The following is a 19199-nucleotide window of genomic DNA, read 5'->3' on the forward strand; positions in this document are numbered from 1 at the left end:
CTGGAGCTAACAACTTGGCCTTCTTATGAGTTATACATGATATACATGTATATGTTACATTTCAGGTCATCTAAGTCAATACCTCCCGTACAGTCAGTGGCAGAGTGCAAAACCAGTCAGGAAAGACCTCTCTCTCACTCTAACTCTGTAAGTGAACAAGAGTTGCTCTCTTTGAATTCCGTTTCAGTCAAAATTAATATAAAGTGATAAACATGTGATTCCACTAAGATCTTGATCAGTTTTCCCAATCAAGATAAAATATGGTTGTCTGGTTAGCGCAGTGGTTAACGCACTTGCTCTTCACCAAGGCGACCCGGGTTCGATTCCCGGCCTGGGCGCATGTGAGTTTCGTTAGTGGTCACCAAGCTTGACAAGTGGGTTTTCTCCGGGTACTCCGGTTTCCCCAACAACACAAGACCACACTCTCGTGCAACATTGTGCCGCCAACGAGAGTGACTTAGTATAAGCTATCATAGCTTTCTTCACAATCGTTGTAAAAAATATAATGTTTAAGCTAAGATAAAATAAATTAGTGTGATCTCAACATTTTGCCATGGTATTTCAGATTGATAAGGACATGTCCAGCAACTCTGTCAAACTCTCCTATGCTCAAATGGTGCAAAAAGCAAAAGCCGCTGAAGTCTCTGCAAACTCACTTGCTGACGATGACTCTGAAGCCGAGGATACGGTGGAATCGTCGTCACTTCCTGCGTCGAGCCGGGCGCTTAAAGAGCAGGGTCAAACTCCAGTTCAGGCTAACACCCTTGTGAAAAACAGTCAAAGTTCAGGCAAGGAGTTTGCAAGAAAAGACTCAAATGGGTGTGACCCAGATTCTAGGCGTGATCATGACTTAAAGAAAGAGAATTATCACCAAGACGACCCCAAGGAACAGAGAGCTAATCGGAGATTGAAAGAAAATCGGGAACGTAGATATGAGAATCGAGATAGTGGGCGTCGCTTTGACAGAAGGGATGCTCCACCCCCTCGAGAGAGAGATGGGCTCAAGACTGCTATTGCTAAGTGATCGGCAGTGGTTGGAGCTATTGTCTACTTTCTCGAATGATTGACAAGTGGTCATTGATCGTTTGAAAGTTATCTGAAATATGGACTGTTGTGGATTATCAATTTGCTGCAAAAATAAGCCGCATAGGTGATATTGTTGGCTGTTAAGACTCAATGCATTTCTTTTGTTGGTATTGGCTTATTTGAATGAGATGGATTTGTGAGGTAGATTTGGATGTTGTGGAATGCTGTATGATATCAGATATGAAGTTAACACAGTCATGGGAATAATGAGGAAATGTACAGTTGGTGTCATTATTGAGGTGTTGGTTCTTTGTGCAAACATTTTCTTTAATCTTTTAAGATTGGAAGGCTGTTTTGTTTGCAATTAAATTGCATTTTATTCTATTTTCTTACTATCAGTGTTAATATTGTAAACAGATGACTTTTACTGAATATTTTTTTCTTTTCTTTTCTTGGTGTTGTTTAAAACTTATATTATATCAAAATATTTTCTCCAGTGCTTTTGGTAATGTTGATCAGTATTGGCTGCCATTTATTGTTGAATGTTATGTATTGTTAAATCTTGTGATGATAAAATGGCCTTTTACACAGAAAGAGATATCCCATTACTTCTCCGGCTAGAATGTTGATTAGCAGACATCTCTTGCCAATTCCATTTTAAAACAGATATGTTTCAATTATTTGTGGATTTTTAAAGTACAAAATACACTTGTTTAGTTGCTTTAAATTAAGATGATGTAAGATTTTAGCAAGTTCTGTCATTTACATCAGAAGATGTGGAGCTCTTTGAGTTGTTAATTCGAGTTGTTGCACAGATATGCCATAATGGTCTCTAGTATTCAAGAAAGTCACGCAGAAGTTATGGCTCACAGATTGGGGGAAAAATGTGTAATAAAAACCCACTTTGTAACATCATGTGAATAAAATGAAAACTTGGATTTACAATCAAAATCCTGGCAAGAAAATTTGAAATCCATAAACCTAACATATTTTCATTTTGATATGTTGGTTAAGATGGTAGCTTTGGAGAAATATGAAAAACCTATTTATTATTTAATTTTAAAAGATTAAAAAACTGGCTACATTATTTTCTAGTGTTTTTCAAAAGATCCTTCTATATACGTAATTTTTTGTCCAACTTGTGAGTCAATTTCTTTAATATTATTCTTGCCTTGGTAAATATCAATAATCAATGACTGATATTTATAAATGCTGAATGAAGATGTATACTGTGATGTTTCATTAATGTATATGTTCATGTGTCGGAATTATTTTTTTCTCCTACTTTATTTTGACTATTCAAGAATACTTTCATTATCTTGCTCATTTTTATTATGTTAAAACCATAAGCATTGTTCTAAGTATCTTTTTCTATACAAGCACTTCATCTTGTTAGTTTTTTTTTTTTTCATTCTTAATGGCACATATGCAACTGTTATTCAATCACATGTTAGTTCAAACACTAGGTATAAAAGTTTGGCAAAACCTCTGAGATACTTTCTACTTGGTCATTTGGTGTGAGTGACTATTTCAAATTCTGCAATTTTCAATGCACAAAGTCTTTCAATAGTAATGCAGTTCGAAATATGGTTTAAAACTGAAGTGATAATATTTTGTGAATTGATGTCACATTACCTTGGTACAAGAAATGAGAGCTGGTTTTCCCTCGATAGATGTTGGCAGTTTTTGATATCGTTCAAGGGTCGAGCATGGTTTTTCCTAGAGCGATGTTGGAAATTTTTGATATCGTTAATGGTTTGATAATGGTTTTCCCTCGAGCGATGTTGACAGCTTTTGATACCGGTTTATGGGTTGAGCATGGTTTTCTTTGTTCTGATGTTGGCAGCTTTTGATATTGGTTCAACAGATCTAGACTGGTTTTCCCTCAACCAACATTGGCAGCTATTGATATCGGTTCAAGAGTCTAGGCTGGTTTTCCCTCTACCGACATTGACAGCTTTTGATATCGGTTCAAGAGTCTCGGCTGGTTTTCACTCTACCGATATTGGCAGCTATTGATATCGGTTCAAGAGTCCAGGCTGGTTTTCCCTCAACCGACATTGGCAGCTATTGATATCGGTTCAAGAGTCTAGGCTGGTTTTCCCTCTACCGACATTGACAGCTTTTGATATCGGTTTAAAGGATCTAAAGTTGGTTTGTCCTCTATAGATGTTGGCAGCTTTTTGATATTCATATCAATTAGTTCGGTGTGCGTTTCTGATATCTAGTTATCTAGTAGAGCACTAGAACCATTATTATGCCATACTCTACATGACATGGTGTAGTTCAAACATAATAAATGTGATCATCATTCAATCATAACATTAAACTGATTTACATTTATGTTTGACATGCTATAATTATTGAAGAGATTGTGTCCATATAAAAAAATGAACATAGTACCAAAAACAAAATATATATCCAGAACTCATAGGTGCAGGTTATCCCATATTGAGCACATACCATGTGATTCACGCAAGCAGTTTTACTATATACTTAATGTTTCTTCAACCCTGCATAAAGAGTTTGATGTTTCTGGAAATACAATTTCTTTCTGACTACACAATATCACAAGAACAGGGTTTAAATATTGCATGCTGTAAATGGGTGGAGTTAATTAATTGGTTGGGATGTTTGTCCTGCTTGGCAATGTAGAACTCCAGTAGACACACAATGATTGGGAATTGTTGATGTGGTATATTATCATCTTGATAAACATAAGGTCTGCCAGTCTGAGATAGGCTTAGTATCAATCACACAAATGACTGGGTTTTGTTACATGGGTAATAGACTTTAACTTTATAAACCATTGGTTATCAATCTTGCTTTTGAATTTAAAATATACATACTATTGATGATAAAACAAAAAGTGCCAGATTTTGTTTGTGAATGAATGTGGTGTCTAATTAATTAAACTAATATTCACTTTCTTGCTATAATGGTTTCTGTTAATTGTTCATACTCAAAGTGATCGTAAGAATGTTGAATATTTTGCTATGTGTATATTTAGAAAGTTGTAGATTTTGTTCGTGAATTTTTCAATCAATTTTCTGTTATGGACTGTTCATGTATAAAATCTTTACCAATGTATTAATGTTTCACTTGTTTGCACTTTTGTTAGTGTGTGAGTGTGGTGTTAGTCATACAAACTTTATATGTATTTTTGCTTCATTGTCTGTTCAGTTTTTCCTATAATGAATACACCCTTTAATCATGTGAATTACTGTCCACTATGGGACACATATTTTAATATTATTTGTTTATATAAATTGATCACATTATTTTTTCAAAGAAGATATTTTGGAAATCAGATAAGTACATGTTATCTGTAAAAGAAAGTGTATTGTATTTCTTTTATGCCATCTAAGAACATTAAAAATTAAAATGTCACATTAAAGATATTGATTTACGAAGTTGATTGTTATTACGATTTGAATGATTCAAGTATTCAGCCATGAATATAGGTTGTGATTGGTTTAGATTGAAAACCTGGGCTGAAAGTTTCCCCCTGGCCGAGTTTCCCCCTCACCGACACCTAAATAATGGCTCTTTAATGGCAACTATACTGTGTCTCTGACAGAACAGCAGTATTGAATGATGGAGTGTGAGACAGAAAACCTCACTAGGCAACTATACTGTGTCTCTGACCAAACAGCAGTATTGAATGATGGAGTGTGAGACAGAAAACCTCACTAGGCAACTATACTGTGTCTCTGACAGAACAGCAGTATTGAATGATGGAGTGTGAGACAGAAAACCTCACTAGGCAACTATACTGTGTCTCTGACCAAACAGCAGTATTGAATGATGGAGTGTGAGACAGAAAACCTCACTAGGCAACTATACTGTGTCTCTGACCAAACAGCAGTATTGAATGATGGAGTGTGAGACAGAAAACCTCACTAGGCAACTACATGCTGAGATCATGATGTAATAGTCTTTACGATGCAGTTTGAAAAGTACATTGTGTCAAATACACATCAAACAAGTACCAAAAGTATATATGTATTTATCAAATACTAAATTAATATTCACAATTACTGTCAACAACTTCATTTTTTGGATTTCTTTAGGAATAAGAGAAATTACATTGACATTTTCAAGGTTACCAGAACAATATATGTGTTCATGTTGACATTGTCAAGGTTACCAGAACAATATATATATGTTCATGTTGACATTGTCAAGGTTACCAGAACAATACATATGTGTTCAGGTTGACATTGTCAAGGTTACCAGAACAATACATATGTGTTCATGTTGACATTGTCAAGGTTACCAGAACAACAAATACACATTTATGTTGACATTGTTTATGGTACCAGAACAATAGTTTGAGCATTACAGTTTACTTTTACCATTAGTTTCATAAAATTGTATTTGGATGGGTTGGTCATGATGTAGTTCAGTATAAAAATTGGACATTCATGTATAAAAATTGGACATACATGTAAAAAAAAATTGGACATACATGTATAAAAATTGGACATACATGTAAAAAAAAATGGACATACATGTATAAAAATTGGACATACATGTAAAAAAATTGGACATACATGTATAAAAATTGGACATACATGTAAAAAGTTGCGGTTTTCATACAAGATAAGTTTCAGTCACTCTCATGTGTTCTCAATATAATCACTATCAGTATTTATAATAAAGGCTTTTGATATATGAATGAAATAAAGCAGAATCTAAAAGTGTTTTAAATGAAATGGTTTTTTGTAGAATCATGTACATGTAATAAAACCCCAAATCATACTATGAAGACAGAAAACAGCGGTAAAGGTAAACTAACTGGTAACAAATAGTTGATCAAACTGACTTAATAAAAGGAAGCGTTTTATTGAATCCTTTTTTGTTCTCTACAAAGTGAAACTCATAAAATTGAAACTAGAATGCCACATGATTAAGAAGTGATTATCCAAAATTATTTGATTCAAGAGGGTTAAGCATAGATTAAAGGGATATAATATTTTTAGCTCGACTCGGATAAGGAGAGCTTTACTACTCACCCAAAGGTCGCGTCACACCTTGGTTAAGGTTTTCCATGTAAGCACCTTTAGGTTATTATCTCAGCAAATGCATCATGTATTGCATTGAAACTTAAGATATGTATTCCCAACTATTCAACCTACTTCATTAATTAAGATAACACTCAAATGAATATAATTGAATATAATGCAAATTATGGGCCTTTATTATTTGACTTAGAAATTCTGGTAAAGGTTTTGCATGTAAGCACAAATAGGTTAATATCTCACCAACTACTTGATGTATTGCATTGAGACTTTATACAATGGTACTCAACCATCCTACCTTCTTAAATAATTAAGTAAGATAACTCTGTTTAGCATTAAGTGCAAATAATGGTCCTATATTATTTGACTTTAAATTTCTGGTTAAGTTTACCACATTAAAGTCAATATCTCAATTAATACACCATGTGTTGCATTGAAACTTTAGACAAGTGTTCCCAACTATCCAACTTACTTAATAAACAAGTTAGATAACTCTGTCTTGAATATAATGCAAATAATTGCCCTTTGTTATTCAACATAGAAATTCTGATCAAGGTTTTGCATGTAAGCACACATAGGTTAATATCTCAGCAACTACTTGATGTATTGCATTGAGACCACCCAACCTTCTTGAAAAACCAAGATAAATAACTGTTTTGCAAATGATGGCCCTTAATTATTCGACTTAGAAATTCTGGTTAAGGTTTTGCATGTAACCACACTTGATTCAATATCTCAGCAAATAAATCATGTATTGCATTGGAACTTTATACATGTGCTCCCAACCATTCAACTGTCTTAATTAATCAAGCAAGATAACTCTATCTTGCATATAATATAAATTTTGCCCCTTTATTATTCGACTTAGCAATTATAGTTAAGGTTTTGCATGTAAGCACGTGTAAGTCAATAACTCAGCATTTACTTGATGTATTGTATTGAAACTTTAAACAATCAAGTATGATCACTCTTGCATATAATACAAATTTTTCCCTTCATTATTTGACTTAGAAGTTCTGAATAAGGTTTTGCAATTAATCTTATTTTACATTGATCCATGCATGTTTCACTAAAACTTTGTAATACCTATCTTAAAAGCAGCCAAATAGTCGAGCGCGCTGTCTCTTTGCCAGCTCTTGTTCATTTGCTAGGTTTGCTTTGTACTAAGTGCAATAATTTATTAAAATGTGCTTTATAAAATTGCTCGATCATAATATGGAGTAAGAGTTTTATTTCTAATCATTGTCTTGTGGATGATATATTTCTGTAATGCTTATTAACATTGACATGTGTTAACATTAGTATTAACATATGTACTGCTTACTGACATTGACATGTGTTAAAATTATTATTAACATATGAAAAAAAGACGCAAAAACAAATATGGAAAAATATAAACTATCTGGACATGGCATTTCTGTATGACTGTGTGAGTGCTTTTGTTTTATATAATCTGTGTTACATGAATCATTGTTTATAATGTGGAAATGGGTATGTCGTACTTTAAATGTTCATACTATTTATGAAAATTTATGTTCTCTTTTCATTAAAAAGTTGCCATTTCCTTACAGTGCAGTGATTGACACTGATAATTATATGTTTGTAAGAGAAAATATGTTTCTAAGAGAAAGTGATCCTTTGATCTCGATAGTTTGCTTACATGACCTGATATTTGCTAAAAATTAAGAAAGAGGTACTTTATGTTATGATGGCAATGGCATTTAAAAAAAACCCAGCAATTCAGCAGAAAACAATCATTTTGACACCAGGTATTTGAAAGCATATTTATGGGTTTGACAGACTTCATATTTTATATATACATGTACCAATTCATATGCTTACATACATTTAAACCTTAATTTTCTCTCTGATATTCAGAATGTTAAAAAAAATCAAACTTTTTGGAAGTTGTAAAGGAAACGGTTTATTTATCTCGACTTTATTGTCATAATTGTTATATACTTATTTTATGAAGGAACTTGTCCGAGATTGTATTCAATATAAATGATTTACTATTCTGTTTGCCTTTACACTTAATTATATCAGATGCTACTGTTTGCCATTAAGTTATATTTAATTGTTAGCGTTTTGTTTTGAGAGTGGGTAATCTACTACCATTTTCCAGTGCATTTAGTAACCTGTATGTTGAACTATGTTTGGAGGGATTCAATACCAGTCTTGAGAATAACATACTATGTTTGGAGGGATTCAATACCAGTCTTGAGACTAGCATACTATGTTTGGAGGGATTCAATACCAGTCTTGAGACTAGCATACTATGTTTGGAGGGATTCAATACCAGTCTTGAGACTAGCATACTATGTTTGGAGGGATTCAATACCAGTCTTGAGACTAGTATACTATGTTTGGAGGGATTCAATACCAGTCTTGAGACTAGTATACTATGTTTGGAGGGATTCAATACCAGTCTTGAGACTAGTATACTATGTTTGGAGGGATTCAATACCAGTCTTGAGGCTAGTATACTATGTTTGGAGGGATTCAATACCAGTCTTGAGGCTAGTATACTATGTTTGGAGGGATTCAATACCAGTCTTGAGGCTAGTATACTATGTTTGGAGGGATTCAATACCAGTCTTGAGGCTAACATACTATGTTTGGAGGGAATCAATACCAGTCTTGAGACTAGTATACTATGTTTGGAGGGAATCAATACCAGTCTTGAGACTAGTATACTATGTTTGGAGGGAATCAATACCAGTCTTGAGACTAGTATACTATGTTTGGAGGGAATCAATACCAGTCTTGAGACTAGTATACTATGTTTGGAGGGATTCAATACCAGTCTTGAGGCTAACATACTATGTTTGGAGGGATTCAATACCAGTCTTGAGGCTAACATACTATGTTTGGAGGGAATCAATACCAGTCTTGAGGCTAACATACTATGTTTGGAGGGATTCAATACCAGTCTTGAGGCTAACATACTATGTTTGGAGGGATTCAATACCAGTCTTGAGGCTAACATACTATGTTTGGAGGGAATCAATACCAGTCTTGAGGCTAACATACTTTGTTTGGAGGGAATCAATACCAGTCTTGAGGCTAACATACTATGTTTGGAGGGATTCAATACCAGTCTTGAGGCTAACATACTATGTTTGGAGGGATTCAATACCAGTCTTGAGGCTAACATACTTTGTTTGGAGGGATTCAATACCAGTCTTGAGGCTAACATACTATGTTTGGAGGGATTCAATACCAGTCTTGAGGCTAACATACTTTGTTTGGAGGGATTCAATACCAGTCTTGAGGCTAACATACTATATTTGGAAGGATTATTCAATACCAGTCTTGAAACTAACATTTTTTTTCTGAGATGCCTCTTTTTTCTAATTTCTGTTACAATTTCAAATATTTAAATATTTCTAATTCTGTTTTTAAGCATGACTTAAACTGATATTATAGTATTTTTTTAATAATTGGCTTGAACATTTTAACAACTCATAATTCTGAAAATACTATGGATATTACTGATATAAGACAATAGTTGTACAGTAGTGGTATTTGTTGATTGTCTGTTCAATGTAGAATATAGACTTAACAGTTAAGGCACCTTTCCTTTGTTAAGCAGTTGAAATTTAGTTTCACTTATTGTTGTTTCGAATTATTCTTTTATTTTTGTTTAATTGTATATACTGTATGTGTTTATAGACAGCAGACCAGAGAGGCTGAAAAAAAATTCATAATGTTTTTGGGGAAACTGGGTGTAATTTATCATTAAAACTGGCTAAACTAGGATACTAATAATATAAGAACATTTAGGTCAATATAAAATGATGTTTTTTGTGCAGATATTACAAAAAAAGAAAAACAACAGATGTTGTTTGCTTTTGATATTTTCCATAAACAGCCTTGAACAGCCAGAATTATTCAGTAATTAGAACGAATATTATTATTTTTTAAATCAAGCTGTATTAACGATATTGCATTCAGTTTATTGTGACAGGATAAATCATTGTTTAACTGGTTGTTTTTACAATTCTTTGTTTAGGGGTTCTACAGTTCAGGATTAACTTCAGACTATTGTACAATTGTAAATTTGTTGTACAATTGTAAATTTGTTTTTGGATTGGACAATTGCATCAAAAACAGGAAGTAACTTGAAATGAATATGCATGTAAATGACTATGGAAGCAATTTCAAAAGGGTTTTAAGCCCCTTTACGCTTTTGACATGAATCCCTCATACATGAAAATACCCCCTGCTATTTTCCAAGATGTTGTTAGAACCCCTTTTTGTTCTATTATAATAAGAAACTTTCATTGCCATGGTGTCAAGTTGTTGTTCTTTCTTCTTACTAGAGATAATTTATTATAATTATGTGACTGATTATGACAATAAAATCCCATCTTCATTTTCATGATTTGTTATTATATTGGTAGAGCATTTATAAGCATCTACCACTTGCCTAGATCATTTATTCAATTTAAATAATTTCTCTGGCATAAGGTGTTTTATCCTGGTGGTTTGTGTGTTAATCAGTCTCATGTTTGTGAAGGTTCCGTGAAGCACACAAAAACACATTATTGTGCATTTTTTCCCAAGATTGTTTGCCCAGATGTAAACAGGAGTGTTATGCTGACCTAGTTTTTTGTATAAATAAAAAATGGGACACCAGAAAGATGTAGAACAAAAATATTTTAAAATCGAAACAATGTCAGACTCGCCAGCTTTGATAATCCTTTTTAAAGCCCGGAAAATGTGTTTTTATACAGAAACCAGACACTATAATAGAATAATTTGAATTTTCTTCGAGAATTAATTTCATTTAGACACACATACGAAAGAACAATGTTCAATTATGTAAATTTGCAAGTTTGGCTGGGATTCAACCGCGAGTACCAAAATTAAAGCACACCCTTTAGGCCATGGAGCAGACGTCAAAGGGTCGTGACGTCATAACTGATAGTGCCGCGTTAAATCTTTTTCAATCACATGCTTTCTAGTCATCCGCAATATCTGGGAATAAACTTGCACTGACTACCTACTTGATGTTGTACACGTTAAAATCCTAGTTTAATCCTTCTATCATTGCCCCACTCCAAACCGTGTATTGTACATAACCTCTGGGTATTGATCTTAATCTAATTGCCAAATTGTCTTATCAGATCTCTGATCTGAATATCCTGTTGTGCAGTTTTAGGCCCTAAATACCCCTTAGCCAATTAACAGGAAATTGGCCCCTATTGTGACATCAGTGCAATTAGCAGGGGATTGTCATGCCAAACATTAAAGGCTTAGTTTAAGCCTTCTATAAGCGACCGCCACCATTCGTGTATAATACAGAAAGGTGCAGAAAACACGGTATTTCTACCATATGAAATAATAGTAGATCAGAGTAAATCTCCGCATTCACCAATCATGTAATATTTTTGAGTTTTCAGCTAGTAAATACACGGTCATAATCTTGTTATTAGTAATCAATATTTTCCAAAAGTGCATTGTTTAGTAAGTAGTTTAAGGTTTATCACTCAAAATATATGTTTGTATTATATGTGTTTGTATCGATATTGAATAAGAGTGTCACAAACAAAGTCTGTGATCAGACATGCAAAACATGGCAAAAGTTAACTTCAAAACTCTTCACAGAGTACAAAATATATTTTTATATTTGTCAAAACGTTTAATATGTGAGAATGCAGCTTTAACAATACACTGGTAACATCATGTGATAATGTCAATCAACCAATCACGTAATGACAAAACTGTAATCATTTGAGCATATATCAACATATACTGAAGGGTTCCAGCTTTTGGTATCATCGTTTTAACACTACTAATGATCTGCCACACTTTAATTATTTCGTCATACACAAACTGAGTGCATTTTACAAAAAAAACATGAGCGATATTACTTATTTCAGGGCAATAAATTAAGAAATCTGCGACTTTAAAAACAAATTATCAGACTGCCTGAAATCGTTTAAACTGTGCGTATTACTTTCGTTTTTTTTAAAAAAGAAGACCAATGATGTGTTTCTTTAAGTTAATAACTTCCGAAGTATTAGCTGAAATAGGAGTGCTTTTAGTGTAATGTGATTTGAAAGTTTAGCGCTCCACTCTTATAGCGAAATAGTCTCAACGAAATTGCAAGTAGCCAAACTTGAAAACAAAATAGTTAAATCAGACATAAACCTTTGTAGATGCAGCCTGTCGAGATTATTGAACAAAACAAAACGTTTTTTGAGTATAGAGCCACACAATCAACATCAAAAGTCAAAGTTAAGCAAACTCTGATTCGGAACTCCTCGGCCATTTTCACTCGTAAAACAACCTCGGATGTTTATGGACGGTTTACAATGTCAGAAATCTTTACATTTAACTACACTACAAATAGATCGCGTAGTAATTTCAATTTAGCAGTTTAACTTTATTACTTTACTCTAGGGAACCTTTTTATTTACCTAATGGTACACTTCACTGGCAAGCATTTTTCACTTAAAAATACAAAATACTCGTTAAAACACTACAATTAACTTCTACTATTATTATACGAACTACTACTGATGTACCGGCATACATCCGAGGTTGTTTTCGATGGAAAATGGCCGAAGAGTTCCCAATGAGTTAAGCAAATCTGCGTTTACCTATATATTAAAGTATTTATATTTATGTTTTTGAACAAACTGCACAGGAGGTGTTGGAAATGCATTCACAAGAAGAAACATAATTTAACCGGTTACTCATTAAGCTATATCCCATTTCGAAATACAGCATAAGTATGTTAAATCACTGATCATTTACTCAGTTAGGACCATTTGTCCTTGACACCGAGCAGGACGTGCACATTTGTGCTTACGTTGCAATTCCTCTATCAACAATTTGCAGATATTAAAAAGAACCTATACAATTGAAGTAACACGTTTTATTGCATTCCATATTGCCACCATATTTCATCACACTAATTTTATTACTGATGTGTTGAATAAACTTACAAATTTCAGGTAAGTTTCACTCTTAATTTGTACTCCGTGCATCCCGAGTGCTTTACTCATTTCCCACTTTTAGGGTCTTTTACTTTTTAACCAGCACCATTTTAAAGTAATATATCCAACCATGTTTTAAGTCCAAGAAACGAATCAAGGAATCACTTTATCATAATTTATTTCATCACGAACGTATTCGTAATTAACAGCTTACGTTAAGTACACATTAAACTTGACTCTGCCTGATGGTCTCAGGTCTCGTAACTCGTATCTATTGTTGTCTTCCAAAACAGTCAAATGTTGTGCTCGTCTGTCTGTTCTCCTTCTGCTGTCTCTCGGGGGTTCTGAACTCGCAGGGAAACCACTGCTTCTAACCGTTGCCACCTCTGTCTTTCTTATTGGAGGCAGTGGAGCTGGCGTACAGGTTTCCGTTTCTGTGTCCACTACATGAATATGGTCGCCATTTTTAAAGGGCCGTGTAAATTTTGGTGAAGGATATTGGTCCTCGAAAATCGCTTTAGAATGACCTATGATGATTGTGTCATTACTTGTGACGACCCTGCTGGGGACGTCATTGTTATCGTCTCTCTCGTCATCAGAAGTAAGGTACACATCTTTTTCTTTGAACGTCGATTCAGAATGAACATCATCGAAATTTTCCCACAGTGATTTGTGACTCTGATTATATGGTTTCAGTCCAAGTCTTTTCATTACTCCTATACGCCGGATTAATTTCATTTTTGCAAGTTCTTCTTCTGAAATTAACAAAATAACTATTACAAATAATAACAACATGTTATCGAACAGCTGATTTCTGTCTAATTGCGATGAATAACACTCTCGTACACCAGTGTGATGATTCTCTGTGTACCGGATTTATCATCATCAAATCACTGATGAATGAGAACGGCAGTATTGCTGACAAAGCTGCACCTGACACATGTTTTCATTGCATTGCAATTAATGATAGCTACTCATATGAGTCATATCGATATTAAAGCAAACAGTTTACAAAAAAAATCGAATCTTTACTTACTTTTCTTCCAATGACTTTGCAGCAAGATGATGATGATAGTTATGATGAACACCAGGATGACAACCCCAAATAGAACCATGAGTGCGGTAGCCAATGCATTTTTTGGCCTGTAAAATAAACATGACTGTGTAAGAAGCGTGTTAATTGGTTGTTCGTGGAACTGTTATCACACATCAAGTTTGAAGCAAGTTTGGCAAGCAAATGATATTGCAATAAGCAATTTTCTTGCGCAAAATATTGTGTTACATACTGGTCCAGAAACTTGCAGCAGTACTCGGCATTTTTTTCTCCGCAACAATACGCATGCGTAGCAGGAACAAAGGGCAGCGGACATGAAAACACACCAAGAAACGTGCCGTTGTCTCCGGCTTCATAGTTCTCACAAACAGATATTGCTGAAACGGAAGTACAGTATTGTTTATCTCATGATTATAGCGGCATTTACAGTCTCAAGAATATTCCTGCTGTCCATCTGTAACATTGTGTATGATCAATGATGCACACTGTGTAACCGGAGTTCTTTTCGAAGTTTATAATCTAGTTTCAAAATAATCTTAAAAAGGTCGGTAACTCTCCATTCAATATTTTTAATACAAAATGATAAAACGCTACATACAGCCATGTACTGTGGAATTGTATTGTATGAATGCTTCCGTCTTGAACCATGTAAACATGTAGTTGTACAGTTCTGGATAGAGGTTTGGGACAGTCTTGTACACCCGTGTGTAGCGGGCAGTGGACCGAGGACGGGAGTTGTAGTAAAACCTGAAACATACACCCAAACAATCAAACATCTCACTAAAATAAGGCATAAATGTATGGTTATAAAGTAGGAATGTATGGCTATACATCATGTAGGGCATTTCGCACAAGTGAAGGACAAAACAAATCACGTGTAACATTACAGTAGGCATGGAATCATGCATGCAGTATCATACACACACATGTAGAACCATACACATACATGTAGAACCATACACATACATGCAGTATCATACACACACATGTAGAACCATACACATACATGCAGTACCATACACACACATGTAGAACCATACACATACATGTAGAACCATACACATACATGCAGTATCATACACACACATGTAGAACCATACACATACATGCAGTACCATGCACACACATGTAGAACCATAAACATACATGCAGTATCATACACACACATGTAGAACCATACACATACATGCAGTACCATACACACACATGTAGAACCATACACATACATGCAGTATCATACACACACATGTAGAACCATACACATACATGCAGAACCATGCACACACATGTAGAACCATACACATACATGCAGTATCATACACACACATGTAGAACCATAAACATACATGCAGTACCATACACATACATGTAGAACCATACACATACATGTAGAACCATACACATACATGCAGTACCATACACACACATGTAGAACCATACACATACATGCAGTACCATGCACACACATGTAGAACCATACACATACATGCAGTACCATGCACACACATGTAGAACCATACACATACATGCAGTACCATAAAAATACATGCAGTACCATACACATACATGTAGAACCATACACATACATGTAGAACCATACACATACATGCAGTATCATACACACACATGTAGAACCATACACATACATGCAGTACCATGCACACACATGTAGAACCATACACATACATGCAGTACCATGCACACACATGTAGAACCATACACATACATGCAGTACCATACACATACATGCAGTACCATACACATACATGCAGTACCATACACATACATGTAGAACCATACATATACATGCAGTATCATTCACACACATGTAGAACCATACACATACATGCAGTACCATGCACACACATGTAGAACCATACACATACATGCAGTACCATGCACACACATGTAGAACCATACACATACATGCAGTACCATACACATACATGCAGTACCATACACATACATGCAGTACCATACACATACATGCAGTACCATACACATACATGCAGTACCATACACACACATGCAGGACCATGCACATACATGCAGTACCATGCACATACATGCAGTACCATAAACATAAATGTAGGATCCTTACACATACATGCAGTACCATACACATGCATGCAGTACCATACACATACATGCTGTACCATACACATAAAACAGGACCATACACATACATGCAGTACCATACACATACATGCAGTACCATACACATACATGCAGTACCATGTGTATGCAGTACCATACACTTAAAACAGTACCATTCACATACATGCAGGACCATACACATACATGCAGTACCATACACATACATGCAATACCATGTGTATGCAGTACCATACACATACATGCAGTACCATACACATACATGCAGTACCATGCACATACATGCAGTACCATACACATACATGCAGTACCATACACATACATGCAGTACCATACACATTCATGCAGTGCCATACACATACATGCAGTACCATACACATACATGCAGTACCATACACATACATGCAGTACCATACACATACATGCAGTACCATACACATACATGCAGTACCATACACATACATGCAGTACCATGCGTATGCAGTACCATACACATACATACAGTACCATACACATACATGCAGGACCATACACATACATGCAGTACCATACACATACATGCAGGTCCATACACATACATGCAGGACCATACACATACATGCAGTACCATACACATGCATGCAGTACCATACACATACATGCAGTACCATACACATACATGCAGTACCATACACATACATGCAGTACCATGTGTATGCAGTACCATACACTTAAAACAGTACCATACACATACATGCAGTACCATACGCATACATGCAGGACCATACACATACATGCAGGACCATACACATACATGCAGTACCATACACATACATGCAATACCATGTGTATGCAGTACCATACACATAAAACAGTACCATACACATACATGCAGGACCATACACATACATGCAGTACCATACACATACATGCAATACCATGTGTATGCAGTACCAAACACATAAAACAGTACCATACACATACATACAGGACCATACACATACATGCAATACCATACACATACATGCAGTAACATGTGTATGCAGTACTTTACACATAAAACAGTACCATACACATACATGCAGTACCATACACATACATGCAGTACCATACACATACATGCAGTACCATACACATACATGCAGTGCCATGTGTATGCAGTACCATTCACATACATGCAGTACCATACACATACATGCAGTACCATACACATACATGCAGTACCATACACATACATGCAGTACAATACACATACATGTAGGATCCTTACACATACATGCAGTACCATACACGTACATGCAGTACCATACACATAAATGCAGTACCATACAGATTGATGTAGAATCCTTACACATACATGCAGTACCATACACATACATGCAGTTCCATACACATACATGCAGTAACATGTGTATGCAGTACCATACACATAAAACAGTACCATACCCATACATGTAGGACCATACACATACATACAGTACCATACTCATACATGCAGTGCCATGTGTATGCAGTACCATACACATAAAACAGTACCATACACATACATTCAGTACCATACACATACATGCAGTACCATACACATACATGCAGTAACATGTGTATGCAGTACTTTACACATAAAACAGTACCATACACATACATGCAGTTCCATACACATACATGCAGTAACATGTGTATGCAGTACTTTACACATACATGCAGGACCATTCACATACATGCAGGACCATACACATACATACAGTACCATACACATACATGCAGTAGCATACACATACATGCAGTACCATACACATACATGCAGTACCATGTGTATGCAGTACCATACACATAAAACAGTACCATACACATACATGCGGTACCATACACATACATTCAGTACCATGTGTATGCAGTACCATACACATAAATCAGTACCCAACAAATACATACAATACCATACACATACATGCAGTACCATACACATACATACAGTACCATGTATATGCAGTACCATACACATAAAACAGTACCATACACATACATGCAGTACCATACACATACATTCAGTACCATACACATACATGCAGTACCATACACATAAAACAGTACCATAAACATACACGCAGTACCATAAACATACACGCAGTACCATAAACATTCATGCAGTATCATACACGTTCATGCAGTGCCATACACATACACGCAGTACCATAAACATTCATGCAGTATCATACACATACATGCAGTAGCATACACATGTATACACGTTCATATACATGCAGTTCAAGACACATACATGCAGTACAAGACACATACATGTAGGGTCATTCACACATATATGCAGTACACGACACATACATGCAGTACACGACACATACATACAGTACAAGACACATACATGCAGTACAAGACACATACATGCAATACAATACAAATACATGCAGTACAAGACGCATACATGCAGTACAATACAAATACAAAATGTACATGCAGTACAAAACACATACATGCAATACAATACAAATACATGCAGTACAAGACGCATACATGCAGTACAATACGCATACTTGCAGTAAAAGAGACATACATGTACTACCATGTACATTTAGTACAATACACAGCATGACACATACGTAATAGGCGGTCGTGTATATCACATATATGTTGGTGAAGGAAGACCCATAACGGTGTGAGGGGTGTATATCACTTACGTGTTGATGTAGTAAACCCGTAACTGGCGTTCCAGAATATCACTTACATGTTCTTATAGTAGGACCCGTATCTGGCAGTCCTGTATCCAATGACCATGAATGTTTGGGAGGAACCCGACGACCGGCCGCCAATCCCATCCACTAGTTGACAAAGCAAAATACATGAACTTAGTTTGAGGTTGATTAGAAGGCAAAATAGTAATAGTGAATTCGCCGATTGAAGCTCCCTGGCCTTCATTCAATCAGGATCATGCACCCTGTTTATATGGCGAGGTTTACTCTTAATAGCAAAAATGTAAATATAAACGCCACAACCCACCTGATGTTGCTCCCTTGAGGTTTTTCGATTTGGGCAGGT

General features: G+C 35.3%; 1 protein-coding gene across 2 annotated transcripts in view; it reads left to right on the forward strand.

Annotated features, from left to right (window-relative positions):
- The window catches only part of LOC128241884 (la-related protein 4B-like), a 71101-nt gene extending 60671 nt beyond the window's left edge, over positions 1–10430 (forward strand). For both annotated transcript variants that reach the window (XM_052959007.1, XM_052959005.1), the window contains 2 exons: positions 66–147; positions 566–10430. In XM_052959007.1, coding sequence (XP_052814967.1) covers positions 66–147; positions 566–1024 — 541 coding nt within the window. In that variant the 3' untranslated portion in view covers positions 1025–10430. The remainder of the gene's footprint in view (positions 1–65; positions 148–565) is intronic.
- Positions 10431–19199: the final 8769 nt, after the last annotated feature.

The sequence above is a fragment of the Mya arenaria genome, chromosome 7, assembly GCF_026914265.1.
Source record: "Mya arenaria isolate MELC-2E11 chromosome 7, ASM2691426v1".
Classification (NCBI taxonomy): Eukaryota; Metazoa; Mollusca; class Bivalvia; order Myida; family Myidae; genus Mya; species Mya arenaria.